Genomic DNA, 12,628 nt, shown 5'->3' on the forward strand with positions numbered 1-12,628 from the left:
CATCCCCTAAAAGAGCACACTGAGTCTCCAAAAAGTTTCCATATTTTCTCTAAAAATATCTGCTTGAATAAATGGGTGAATGAAATATCAGATTTCAAACTTCTTTCTAGTAGTTGTCATTAGCATATATGTGCTGTGTTTAGTTGCTCAGTTATGTTCAACTCTTTGCAACCCCATGGACTGTAACCTGCCAGGCTCCTCTGTCCATGGGGATTCTCCAGGCAAGAAACTGGAGTGGGTTGCCATAGCCTACTCGAGGGGATCTTCCCAGCCCAGGAATTGAACCAGGGTCTCCTGCATTACAGGTGGATTCTTTACCAGCTGAGCTATGGAGAAGCCCTGTATTAGCATGCATAATTTTGAGTACATATCAAGCAAACATGTAAATAAATATGTATAGTTATATATAAACATCCTCTTTTTCACTTACTGTTTTAAATTAATATATTTCCACAAAGTTATATTAAATGCATATGACTTTCTTACTCATTCTAATAAATTGAACATGTCTGTATGAGAGGGTTGTAAGTACTAGAGAAATATACATAAATCACCAAACAAAACAGCTGAAGAAAATATATTCAATGAATTGTAATACTCATATAATTTTTCAGAGCTGTTCATTTTATTGAGCTGTTATTACTTCTCATGATTATTCAATTAATAATTTTTAAAATTTTAAGTAAATGATTGTATCTGTAAAATTGGATGCATTGGTCTCTTTCTTGATAATTCATGTTTATTTTGAAATTAATGGATTTTAACAAGTTCCTTGGTTTTATACCATGCATCAATTAGAATGTTTATTTCATAATTGTTCATCCCTTCATTCTTGAAGCATCATCCTCTCCTGGTTTTCTAAGAAAGAACCCCCAGTTTTGTTCCTAATAACTAGTCATTCTTCCTTATTCTTGCTTCAAAGCTTCCTCTGAATCTGCTCATAATGGTGATCCTGGAATGCTTTATTCTTCATTTATCTCCCCAGACCTAATATCCTCAATTTTATTTTCAAATTTTATATCTCAGGATGCTCACATCTGTACAGTGTATTAATTGAATTCCTCTACTCTGTAGCTTCTAGCTGTATTTAGGCAATGGGGGAAGATGGTAATTATATTTCATCATCATTCTTTTCCTGGCTTGAGACCACGTCTTCAGCAATTGCTTTTTGCTTCCATTTCTATATCTTTGACCATCTGTTTCTTCCTCCATAGTTTCAATTCTCACTAAAGATAGCAGTAACATTCTAAGAGATTAGTGAGATTCTCAGGCAAAGGAAGAAACCTATAGATAACTAGGGTCAGAAAGGGAGCTATCAGGCAAGCAGCAGCTCTGGAGCTGAAGTTAGTCCTGTATGTAATGGGTGTCCAATCTCAGAAACCAAATGGGTGCTTGCACTTAGACAGTGTTCATGGTCAGCTGGTCAGGAATGGCCAGCCCAGCTCTCATGAGACCTAAACTATTTGCTACATTCTAATTAGCAAAAATAAATTGAGAATAGAGCAAACAAATATCTGTTCTCAAAACATGATTGTTAAAGTCAAAACATATCAGGATGACTCGCCTTTTTAGAAAGATAACATTTAACAAATACATATTTATCCTTCACAATAAATCTGTAAAATTTATTTTCATTTTCAGTATTGTACATTTTTGAGTGTGTGTGCACGTGTGCTCACTCACATCCAACTCTTCACGACCTCATGGACTGTAACCCACCAGGCTCCTCTGTCCATGGGATTTCCTAAGCAAGAATGTTGGAGCAGGTTGCCACTTCCTACTCCAGGGATCTTCTCGACCCAAGGATGGAAATCACATCTCTTATATCTCCTGAAGTAGCAGGCAGATTTTTACCACTATACCACCTGGGAGGCCCCATATTCAAGAGGAAATACTTCAGTGATATAATTATTTTTAAATTGGAATTCATTTTCAATATACCATATTAAAATGAATAAGAGTTTTTAAAAGTTCAGTAAGCCTGTGGATGCCATTTATTTTTTTCAGTTATATATCAAATATTGAAATTAAAACTTCAATTAAATGTGTCATTAAGTTTATAATGGATAAAGAAAGTAAAATCTTTAATGCATTTGTTAAATTAATGCAAAGCTGAATCCAATATAACTATTCCTCTTTAGTGCTTTGCATTGATACATATTTACTACAGCGTATAGTTGGTTGAGGGGCTTCCCTGGTGGCTCAGTGGTAAAGAATCTGCCTACAAGGCAGGAGACTTGGGTTCAAAACTTGGGTCAAGAAGATGCCCTGGAGAAAGAAATCCCAACCCATTCCAATATTCTTGCTTGGAAAATTCCATGGACAGAGGAACCTGGAAGGCTATGGTCCATCGGATTGCAAAAGAGTTGGACATGACTTAGCAACAAACAACAACAACAATCCTTGGTTGAATAGGTTTGTTAACATCTCATATCCTTGAACAATTAATTGATAAATTTAAATTTATTGAAAATAGAGACTGAAAACTATTATAATAATTGTATCAATCAAGTAAATATTTATTTTTTGACATAAAATGACACTTTTGATTATAGTGGCTATAGATTATGAGCATTAACAATTTTTAAATATAATGAATTGGACCTTAACTTCAAGATTATCCATTGTACTATAAGTTACAATTTTCATAAAATTATTAAAATGTTTTCTATATTTCTTGCTATTTTTTCTAAAAATTATCTCTTCTTCCTTAACATACTGCTGACATTCTCTGCCCTTGAGAAAAAATAACCAGTAATTCAATAGATCTCTTGCTTGAAGGCAGTGTTCAGTCTCTTGTACAAAATGGTACACAAGAATATTTTCTGACTAAAGTCAGGAATGTAGGTATGGTTATCTATGTGTTTAATGAAAATCTGTAGATTTTCACTGTCCCTGGTGTGATATGCCATCACAGTTATTATCAATTCATGCTCTGACCTCAGTAACACTTGGCAAGCAGAAAGTCTTTTATGACAAATAAAATCATTACTCTTCTTGTAATAGACTAGTATCCTATGATGGTTTTCTAATTCGTATGTTCTAGCAAATATTGTGAATTTTATTCTTTGTGTTCTCTGCATCTATCAGCCCTTACTTACATTTGTGTAAGTACATTATGTTTTCCACAGGATTCAATATATTGTCAGTCAGCATATAACTTAAAGTTAAAAATAAAGAAAAAATTAATATTATGAATGAAAGTGAAAGTGTTAGTCACTCAGTCATGTCCAACTCTTTGCAACTCCATGGACTGTATCTGGCCTACCAGGCTCCTCTGTCCAAGGAATTCTCCAGGCAAGAATAATGGAGTGGGTTGCCATTCCCTTCTCCAGGGGATCTTCCCAGTCCAGGGATCTTCCCAGTCCAGGGATCAAACCCAGGTCTCCTGCACTGCAGGCAGATTCTTTACCTTCTGAGCCACCACGGAAGCTTGATACTATGAATAGACAAACATAAAATTATTTGTGTACCTTTCTTACGAATGTTTGAGGAAGAGAGTAAAGCCAGATGGGAAAAGATAAAGAAAGAATGGAACATCCCCATGGTTAATGCTGTTGTTGAATTCTAGAATTTATATCTATGTTAAGGTAGAGACGAATGGAATTCTGGAAATAAGATGAAGATATATTTACGGTCATTGTGGCTAGAATGAACAGAAGTGCCCATGCAAGCCTTTGGCAAACTTAGAAAGATCTATTCTCTTTTTTTCTTCTTTCCTGTTTTACCAAATTTTCGACAAGAAAACAGACAGCATCTTATGACCAAGAATACAGCTGTTGCCACACAGGCCAGCAGGAACCCAATCACATCCAGAGAGTGGTACTGGTACCAGGTGAGGTTGTGGGCGGCTGGCCTCAGGTGCTTGGCTCCTTTGTGGCGCATGACAAATTCGATCCAGAAGACTGCTCGGTCCAGGGGCTTTACAGGCTGATCATGGTGAATCCTTTTTAGCCTCATAGCATTCTCTTTATAACTGGTAGGCAAAAACATGGAAATTATATATAGAGTTTTGTTTTCATTTAAGGTAAGTATAGTAGTATTTCATAGCTTTTATCCTAAAGCTTTATTCTCTACAGTCATGACTCTAATTTATACATTACCGTCTGTTAGGAGGATTCCTCCCTTCAGAGCTAAAAGAACTTTACACATACAATTTTCAATATTTTTTAAAAATTAAATTTATCCTGTACTTAACAGGATACATGTATACATAAGGTAGAAAGAATAATTAATTAAAAGTATTACCCTGAAGATTCCTTTCCAAACACATTTCTCTCTTTTCCATGGAGGTAAAGACTGAATGCATGTTTATTATTGCCACACACTGCTTTGTAGTTTTACCCTGTTTGCATTTAGTTTCCATGCTTTTGAACTTTAAATAAGAAATATCATCTAATACGTATTTTTAAGAAGTTGCTTTTCTTGCTCAATATTGTATGTGAAATTTGTCTGTATTGATGGTTTATTCATGGTTTATTTTTTACTACTGTGTAGTATTGCATTAGATATATACCCCATGATTTACTCAGCAGCCCTGTTGATAGACAGTGAGTTATTTCAGTTTCTTTTTCTATTATAGACCATGTTCCTTTGTACACTTGTGGCATGTTCAAGCTCACAAAGCAAAGGCAAGAGTTTCTCTAGAAGTGGAATTTCACATTGTTCATGACTTTGATGTCACTGTGTGTGTTAGTTGCTCAGTCGTGTCTGACTCTGTGACCCCATGGACTGTAGCCCACAAGACTCCTCTGCCCATGGGATTCTCCAGGCCAAGAATATTGGAGTGAGTTGCCATTTCCTTCTTCAAGGCATTTTCCTGACCCAAGGATCGAACCCAGGTCTCCTGCATTGCAGGCAGATGCTTTACCATCTGAGCTACTACTAGCTAACGCCAAATCATCTTCCAAGATGGTTATATCAATTTATAATTTTAAGACAAGTTTCTGAGGATTTCAGTTGTTCCACATTCTGGTCAATAGTTTTGCCAGATTTCTTAATTTCTTTATTTTTTTCAATCTGGTAAGTATAAAATGTTATCTCTTGGTTTTAATTTGACTTTATCTATTTAGGGATGAGGTTTTAATGAAAAAATGCTTATAACCAATTCATATTTCCTTTTCTGCAAAATTCTTGTTCAAACTTTTCTACTAGATTTTTATTTTTTCTGATTAGTTTTTAGGAGCAATTTTTAATAATCTATATAGTAATCTTCTGTTCATTATCTGAGTATTAAAAAAATCTCCTTCCAGTTGAAGAAAAAAGTAAGTATAGGATGCATGTCACATGCTAAATGAACGAAAAGCCACAGGTAGGTTAAAAAAATGTTAATTCTTGCTGTGACATGAACTTTGCTGGTCACATACCATGTTAAGAGTTATGAGGAAGGGAGTGGAAGAAATACATTCTTTACAGAATGTGGTAAAACACAAACATATAAAAAAGATGGAATAAGTCAGTTGTAAATGAATTGCCTCATTTTTCCAAGAACGTATATTGGCCTTGTGTGAATTATAGTTTTGAAATTACTCCAGATCAAGATTGTAAATAACCCTATACTGAGAGAAAATACCTACTAGGAAGTCCATAAGCAGATTGTCCAGGAAAAGATCTGAGAATTTACATAATCACCAGCATTATTTTTTTTGAGAAAGCACTAATAGAATATTTGAAATCTTGGTTTTGTTTTACAATTTCAGCCAATAGCTTCAGCAGTTTGGGAGAGGAAGTAATAAAATGGTTCTCATATGATAATGTTGCAGTTGTTATTTATATTTGAAAATACACTAGTTTAAAATGCATGAAACATTGGACATTTTTGAGTATCACAGGTAAAATAATTAAAGATAAGCCTTTAAAAGTGGTAGTACTGTAGGGCAACTAAACCTGCAGACCACAACTATTGAGTTTGTGAGAGGCAATGAAGACCCAGTACAGCCAAATACACACACACACACACACACACACACACACAATAAAATATAATAGTAGTACTTACGAAGGTTCATTAATGACTGTTCTCAAGGCATTGAGCAAATCTGCACTTGTCATTGTGTTTATATTCACTTCCACAGCTGCTCCTTTGGCCTTCATGTGAGCAATGTTGTCAGGCTGATCAGCAAACATTGGGACTCCCACCATAGGCACCCCATGATAGATAGCTTCATAGATCCCATTGGTTCCACCATGAGTGATAAATGCTTTTGCTTTGGGATGACCTAGATAGGAGATTAGATGAGATGTGGGTGAAACATTAACAGAATTTCAGAAAAACATGGGGTAAAAACTCTTGGATAACTCAATGAAGAAAGCAATATTTTCTATGAAAGCTGAAAACATGGGTAATTTCTACCTCAAAAATACCATGACCCCTGAAAAAGGCAAAATTAATCCCCTTTGCATTGTCTGGAAAGACTTATTGAAGAGGTAATAGCTGAACTGAGATTGAAATTTAAAGAATGATGAGAGTCTTAAAATGAAGATCCCCTTTTGAGAATCAGAGGAAGTATCAATCTAAAATAAATGACCAATTCTTTAATTATATTTGCTTCAAAAGTGCAAGTAAAATGTGGAAATTTAAATATTTCACTTGTTTATTGAATTTCCTTGGTCTTACCAAGAAGATCATTCTGTGGTATCCAATCATAGAGCCGAGTATTGGCTCCTAATGTGGCAGGTTTCTTTCCTTTGTATCTCCATAAAACCTGTGGAAGACAGTGCTTTAGTTGTGAAGTAAAAACAAACAAACAAACAAACAAAATTAAGGCATTTTAAGGCTATAGAGCTATTTAGAAATCATATAGTCCATACCAGTTTTTTTGTTTGTTTCTTTGTTTTGCTGTTTGAAAGCCTGTGCTGAGATGTTATATGAAGTAAACAGAAGTTTATTAAAAGTTTCAAACAATGGACATGTTCATGTGTACCTTTTACGGCAGTTAACTTTAACTTAAAAATCAAAAACAAAAAATATTGTGAAGAAAGTTTTTCAAGAAAAAGTCTATACCAAAATCTGAAAACAGCAAATACCACTTGATATTCTGAAAGGGTAAATTAAAATAATTTGTAAGTTTTTTTTTTAATTTAAGAGAACTAGATCATCTCATACACTAGTAAATTAATGCTCAAAATTCTCCAATCCAGGCTTCAACAGTACATGAACCACGAACTTCCAGGTGTTCAATCTGGATTTGGAAAATGCAGAGAAACCAGAGATCAAATTGCCAACATCCGCTGGATTATCAAAAAAGCAAGAGAGTTCCAGAAAAACATTTACTTCTGCTTTATTGACTATACCAAAGCCTTTGACTGTGTGGATCACCACAAATCTGGAAAATTCTTCAAGAGATGGGAATACCAGACCAACTGACCTGCCACTTGAGAAATCTGTATGCAGGTCAGGAAGCAACAGTTAGAACGGGACATGGAGCAACAGACTGGTTCCAAATAGGGAAAAGAGTACATCAAGTCTGTATATTGTCACCTTGCTTATTTAACTTATATGCAGAGTACATCGTGAGAAACACTGGGCTGGATAAAGCACAGGCTGGAATCAAGATTGCCGGGAGAAATATCAATAACCTCAGATATGCAGAGGACACCACCCTTATGGCAGAAAATGAAGAAGAACTAAAGAGCCTCTTGATGAAATTGAAAGAGGAGAGTGAAAAAGTTGACTTAAACCTCAACATTCAGAAAACTAAGATCATGGCATGTGGTCCTATAACTTCATGGCAAATAGATGGAAAAACAGTGAACTCAGTGACAGACTTTTATTTCTTTGGGCTCCAAAATCACTGAAGATGGTGACTGTAGCCATGAAATTAAAAGACACTTGCTCCTTGGAAGAAAAGCTATGACCAACCTAGACAGCATATTGAAAAGCATATTGAAAAGTAAAGTTGACATTACTTTGCCAACAAATGTCCATCTAGTCAAAGCTATGGTTTTTCCAGTAGTCATGTATGGATGTGAGAGCTGGACCATAAAGAAAGCTCAGTGCCAAAGAATTGATGTTCTTGAACTGTGGTGATGGAGAAGACTCTTGAGAATCCCTTGGACTTGAAGGAGATCCAACCAGTCCATCTTAAAGGAAATCAGCCCTGAATATTCATTTGGAAGAACTGAGATGCTGAAGCTGAAACTCTAGTACTTTGACCACCTGATGCGAAGAGCTGACTCACTGGAAAAGACCCTGGTGCTAGGAAAGATTAAAGGCAGGAGGAGGAGGGGACGACAGAGGATGAGATGGTTGGATGGCATCACCGACTCAACGGACATTACTTTGAGTAAACTCTGGGAGTTGGTGATGGACAGGGAGGCCTGGAATGCTGCAGACCATGGGGTCACAAGGAGTTGGACATGACTGAGCAACTGAACTGAACTGAAGGCAATAGGGTACGTGTACCAACTGACTGAGGTATAGCTGTCTAAATAAATGAGTACATATCTAGACAGTCAGTTTAATCTGTCTGGGCCACTCTCCCATTAGTATGTATGTTGATCTAGTCTCTTTATTTGGCTGTATGCTCCTTGAAGATGGAACTGAACTTTCTGGGTTTTTTCCCCATTACTAAGGTGACTTGGTTCTCAGATCTTTCAAGGAATCTTTCCTGTCCTCTTTGAAAGACCATGGTTGGGATGGTGTATTCATTTTTCTGGATTGAACAGTATGGCCAGCAGAATAACAGAGAGGTTAAAGCTGTGCTCCCTGGAGTCCAACAGACATAATACTACCATATACTCATTGTGTGATCCTCAGCATATTATTTCACCCCTATAAGCCTCAGTTTCCTAGGATGTCTATGTGACCAGTGGAAACCGCTACGTCATAATGGGCAATCTAAGAATTAAATAAGATTATGTGTATAAAAGATGTGGCAGAGTATATGGCATTTAATAAGTTCTGATATGAAAAAATTACTAGATCTTAACATTTCATCTCTATTTCATTGAAAATAAATGACTTCATGAAAAGATGTATTTTCATAGTAATGTGAAGGTTCAGTAAGAAAGTGGTAAAGTGTGTCCCAAATACATCTGAATCTTTTGAAACATTTTTACTTAAAGGTGGTGCCAGTTTTGTTTCATGAAGGATGAGTTACAACTTTTATCTGGAAAGAATACTAAAAGCCACCCACTCTCTACAATTGCAAAGTGACTCTGCTCACCAGAATTGGAGTTTATACTAACCTTTTGTGGAATCTGGGCAAGAGCTGAGGCAATGCGATTGGCTTTTTCTTCTGTGAGATTTTTGACCATTGACCCCAGAGAAAATACCACAATACCATCTTCACCTGAACTTTGGACAAATTCTTCCATTTCCTGCAGGGATAAGATTATATTTTATTGCACTATTAATTCAATGAACATGAGTTTGGGCAAACTCTGGGAGAGAGTGAAGGACAGAGAAGTGCAGTCCATGCGGTTGCAGAGTCAGATGTGACTGAACAACTGAACACATCAACAAAATTATGTTTATTACATAAGTGCCAATCACAGGGGGGAAAAGACTCTCTTACACTTCTAAATTGGAAGACTCAAGAGATGTGTGAGGGACATTGTTAGATTGACTCTGTCTTCTGCCATATAGAACCATCTAGTCTTGTTAGGAGGAAATGTATTTCTGAAATGATGGGCTAAATATACAATGGGTGATTACACAATAAAAACATGAAACCAAATCATTATACAAAATTAATAGGTGATAAATGGTAGATGTTCTCATGGTACATGGAACTATTACTCCCAAAGTTTAATTTTATGAACCAACAGACCTATCTGCAAACTTGTAAAAATATTCTTTGGAAGAAAGCCCAAAGAAGGATTCTGAATTAGGCTTTTAAAATTTTTAGCATCCCAGTTTACAGTCAATACCTTTTGAATAACTTTAGCTTCCTGTTAGGCATTTAGGATATTTTCCTCATGTTTATTATTTCCCTGTTTAATAGGGCTAAAATGATTTTAAACAACTGCTATATATAGTAATATATTTGAAAAAAGATAATGGAGTGAAATTCCTGTTACAGTCATTATAACACTTATGACACAGTGCTTCTGTTTCACAAGAGTGTGACACTAACAATGTGCCCAAAATGTGAGTCTTAGAACAGAAGTAAATTATACATTTCTCTGCAAATAAAATTCTCCTGATGATCACTTGGATGCTAAGTTGCTCCAGTCATGTCCAACTCTTTGCGACCTCGTGGACTAGAGCCCACCATGGTGCCATTTCATCCTCCAGGGATCAAACTCACATTTCTTACCTGGTCTCCTGCATTGGCAGGTGGGTTCTTTACCTCTAGCATCACCTGGGAAGTTGTGCAAATTGGGGACAGCAAAGTCTGGGATTGAGGTTCCTCATTATCTATGTGAATGTCACCTTCTAGATACGTGTCATCTCTTTGTAACTATTCATGGTTATCCTGCAGTCACTGGTGTTTCTCAGTTAAAACAGGCTAGTAAAATTACCAAGGGAAGGACAATGCCATAAACAAAAGCAGATCACTCTTTTTAGCTCAGTTAAAATTAAGAGAATACCTGATGTCCTAGGAATTGGTGTTTTATCTCTATGATTCATCTCCCTACATAGACAGTGATTGAATAAAAAAACATCACACACACACACACACATACACACACACACACACACAAAGGCATAGACACACATACCTGTGTATAAGAATTATACACTTATCTGTTTGATTTGGTTTCTTAGTTTAATTTCATTGCTTTTCTATTTTGTGTGTCCAGTGATTGGCATAATTCTTTCATGAGAAAGATAAGCCATGATTGGTATTCATATTTCTGAAATATCTATATTAATAACTGAGTTTTGGAATGGAATACATTTCCCCTCTTATGAAACATGTCTGAGCCATTTTTCTGAAATAGCCTGCATGTGAAAAGTGGGAGTGGAACGATAAACACAATGATGTGGCAAGTGAGCCATGGAATATGTCATGCATCTTTCTGTACCTTTATTTATTTTAGATATTGGTTTCTTATCTCCAGTAATAACACTCAATGGAGCTTGTTTTTAGCTATAACCTATTGGCGTGAAACACATATTCACAATCCGGAAGTGAAATTTTAAACTTCAGTATCCATCTTCCCCTAAAGAGAAATCAAGAACTCTTATGGGAACATCATTTAACCTGCCCTCTTGTACAAAGAGTATGCTCATTTACCTACAACACAAGCAAATAAATATCTGTCTCTTCACTGCCTATTGATGAATATAGTCAAGTACAATATTCTTATTTTGTTTACCTACTATTCTCTTTTTATGCTTCTAAATATTGTTTTCTTCTGATATTTCTGGCACTCCTTATTAATTCTTTCTAACATTGGAATATGGGTGCATGATTTTCTTTTTTACCCCCAAAAAATTCCTGGTATCATAGTTATAAAGAGCCAATTCAGCATTTTGGTTTCTCAGTTATATGATTTCTAATTTACATTAATGACTCCCAAATTTATTTCCAGTGTTCTCAGCTGAGACTGAAATCTTGTATTAACCAGATGATTTTTAGAAATCTTCACCTGAAATTTCCTTTGACTTCTTAAAGTGAATTTGAAATTGAACATATCATTGTCATCTCAAAAAATTTTTTTCAATCAATTCTTTCCTGGTTCAGTAAAGTCTACTGCTCTCCAAGAAGCCCTGTCTGGTTCCATGTCTTCTATCAACACTTAGCTTTTATGAAAGCATCTTTATCACTCAAATGATCATAGTAAATGTCCCTATTTATAATTGCATCATGCTTCTTAGGAAGACAGCAGCAGTCTCCTTAGTGATAGCCAAGGTTCTAGCTTCCTGTTTTTCAACCCAATGTCTGTACTACGGACACACTGATATTTTTAACATGCCACTTGGAAGATTTCATCCTTCTGATTAAGTATTCAAGTAAAAAAAGGTAAAATTATTCATAAGAGACTCCTCTTATGATTTTGAAAATAGATTTAAAGTATAAAACTGAAGTAATTCAGCAGCAAGCATATCTCTGTCATTGATACTGCAAGCTTTAGAGGAAAATCAGAGTATTATATAAAGTACGAAAGAGCTTTCCACTATAATAGACCTACCTTAGGTAATGGTTTAGCCGGTTTACAATGCAATCCTCCTACAAATTCAAAATTTGGTAAGTATGGACGAGGAAATTCAAAATCCCAGTATGTCCTGATGAGCCAAATCTCCGCTTTCCCCATGGTCTCACATAGTGTAGTGGGTCTTCCTGGAGAAAATGAAAGAAGTAGGCTTGAACTTATTAGCACACATATTTGCTGGGAAAAAATTGCACCACTAATTTTCTGATGTGCTATGAAGGAACTCTTGATTACTTATCACATTTAGATGTTAAAAGGAAGTGAAATTTAAAATATTAATGAAAGATGGAGGAAGAGAAGGAAGGAAGAAAGGAAAGAAGATAGAAAGGTAGACAGGAAGGTATGAGAAGTGAGATGGAGGGAGAAAGAATGTTTGGGTAGTAAAAGAACAGTAGTATGTAAAATAAAATAAACTCAATAAAATCAAATAAAAATATAATTCTTTGACAAAAATAAGTTCTTTTAGGAAATAAATTCAATCAAAAATTTTAACCACAACTCTAAGTACTGATGGATTTCATAC

The 12,628-nt window shown here is 35.6% G+C and overlaps 1 protein-coding gene across 4 annotated transcripts in view; it reads right to left on the minus strand.

Moving 5' to 3' along the window:
- Nucleotides 1-621: 621 nt before the first annotated feature.
- Nucleotides 622-12,628, minus strand: part of LOC102281360 (UDP-glucuronosyltransferase 2A1) — a 59,635-nt gene continuing 47,628 nt past the window's right edge. Inside the window, exons 2-6 of one of the 4 annotated variants that reach the window (XM_005902044.3) lie at nt 12,085-12,233; nt 9,190-9,321; nt 6,617-6,704; nt 5,999-6,218; nt 622-3,976 (exon numbers count right to left, since the gene is read on the minus strand). In XM_005902044.3, the coding sequence (XP_005902106.1) occupies nt 3,697-3,976; nt 5,999-6,218; nt 6,617-6,704; nt 9,190-9,321; nt 12,085-12,233 (869 nt within the window). In that variant the 3' untranslated portion in view covers nt 622-3,696. The remainder of the gene's footprint in view (nt 3,977-5,998; nt 6,219-6,616; nt 6,705-9,189; nt 9,322-12,084; nt 12,234-12,628) is intronic. The other 3 variants (XM_070372483.1, XM_070372482.1, XM_005902045.2) reach the window with 3 other exon arrangements.

Source organism: Bos mutus, chromosome 6, assembly GCF_027580195.1.
Source record: "Bos mutus isolate GX-2022 chromosome 6, NWIPB_WYAK_1.1, whole genome shotgun sequence".
Taxonomy (NCBI): domain Eukaryota; kingdom Metazoa; phylum Chordata; class Mammalia; order Artiodactyla; family Bovidae; genus Bos; species Bos mutus.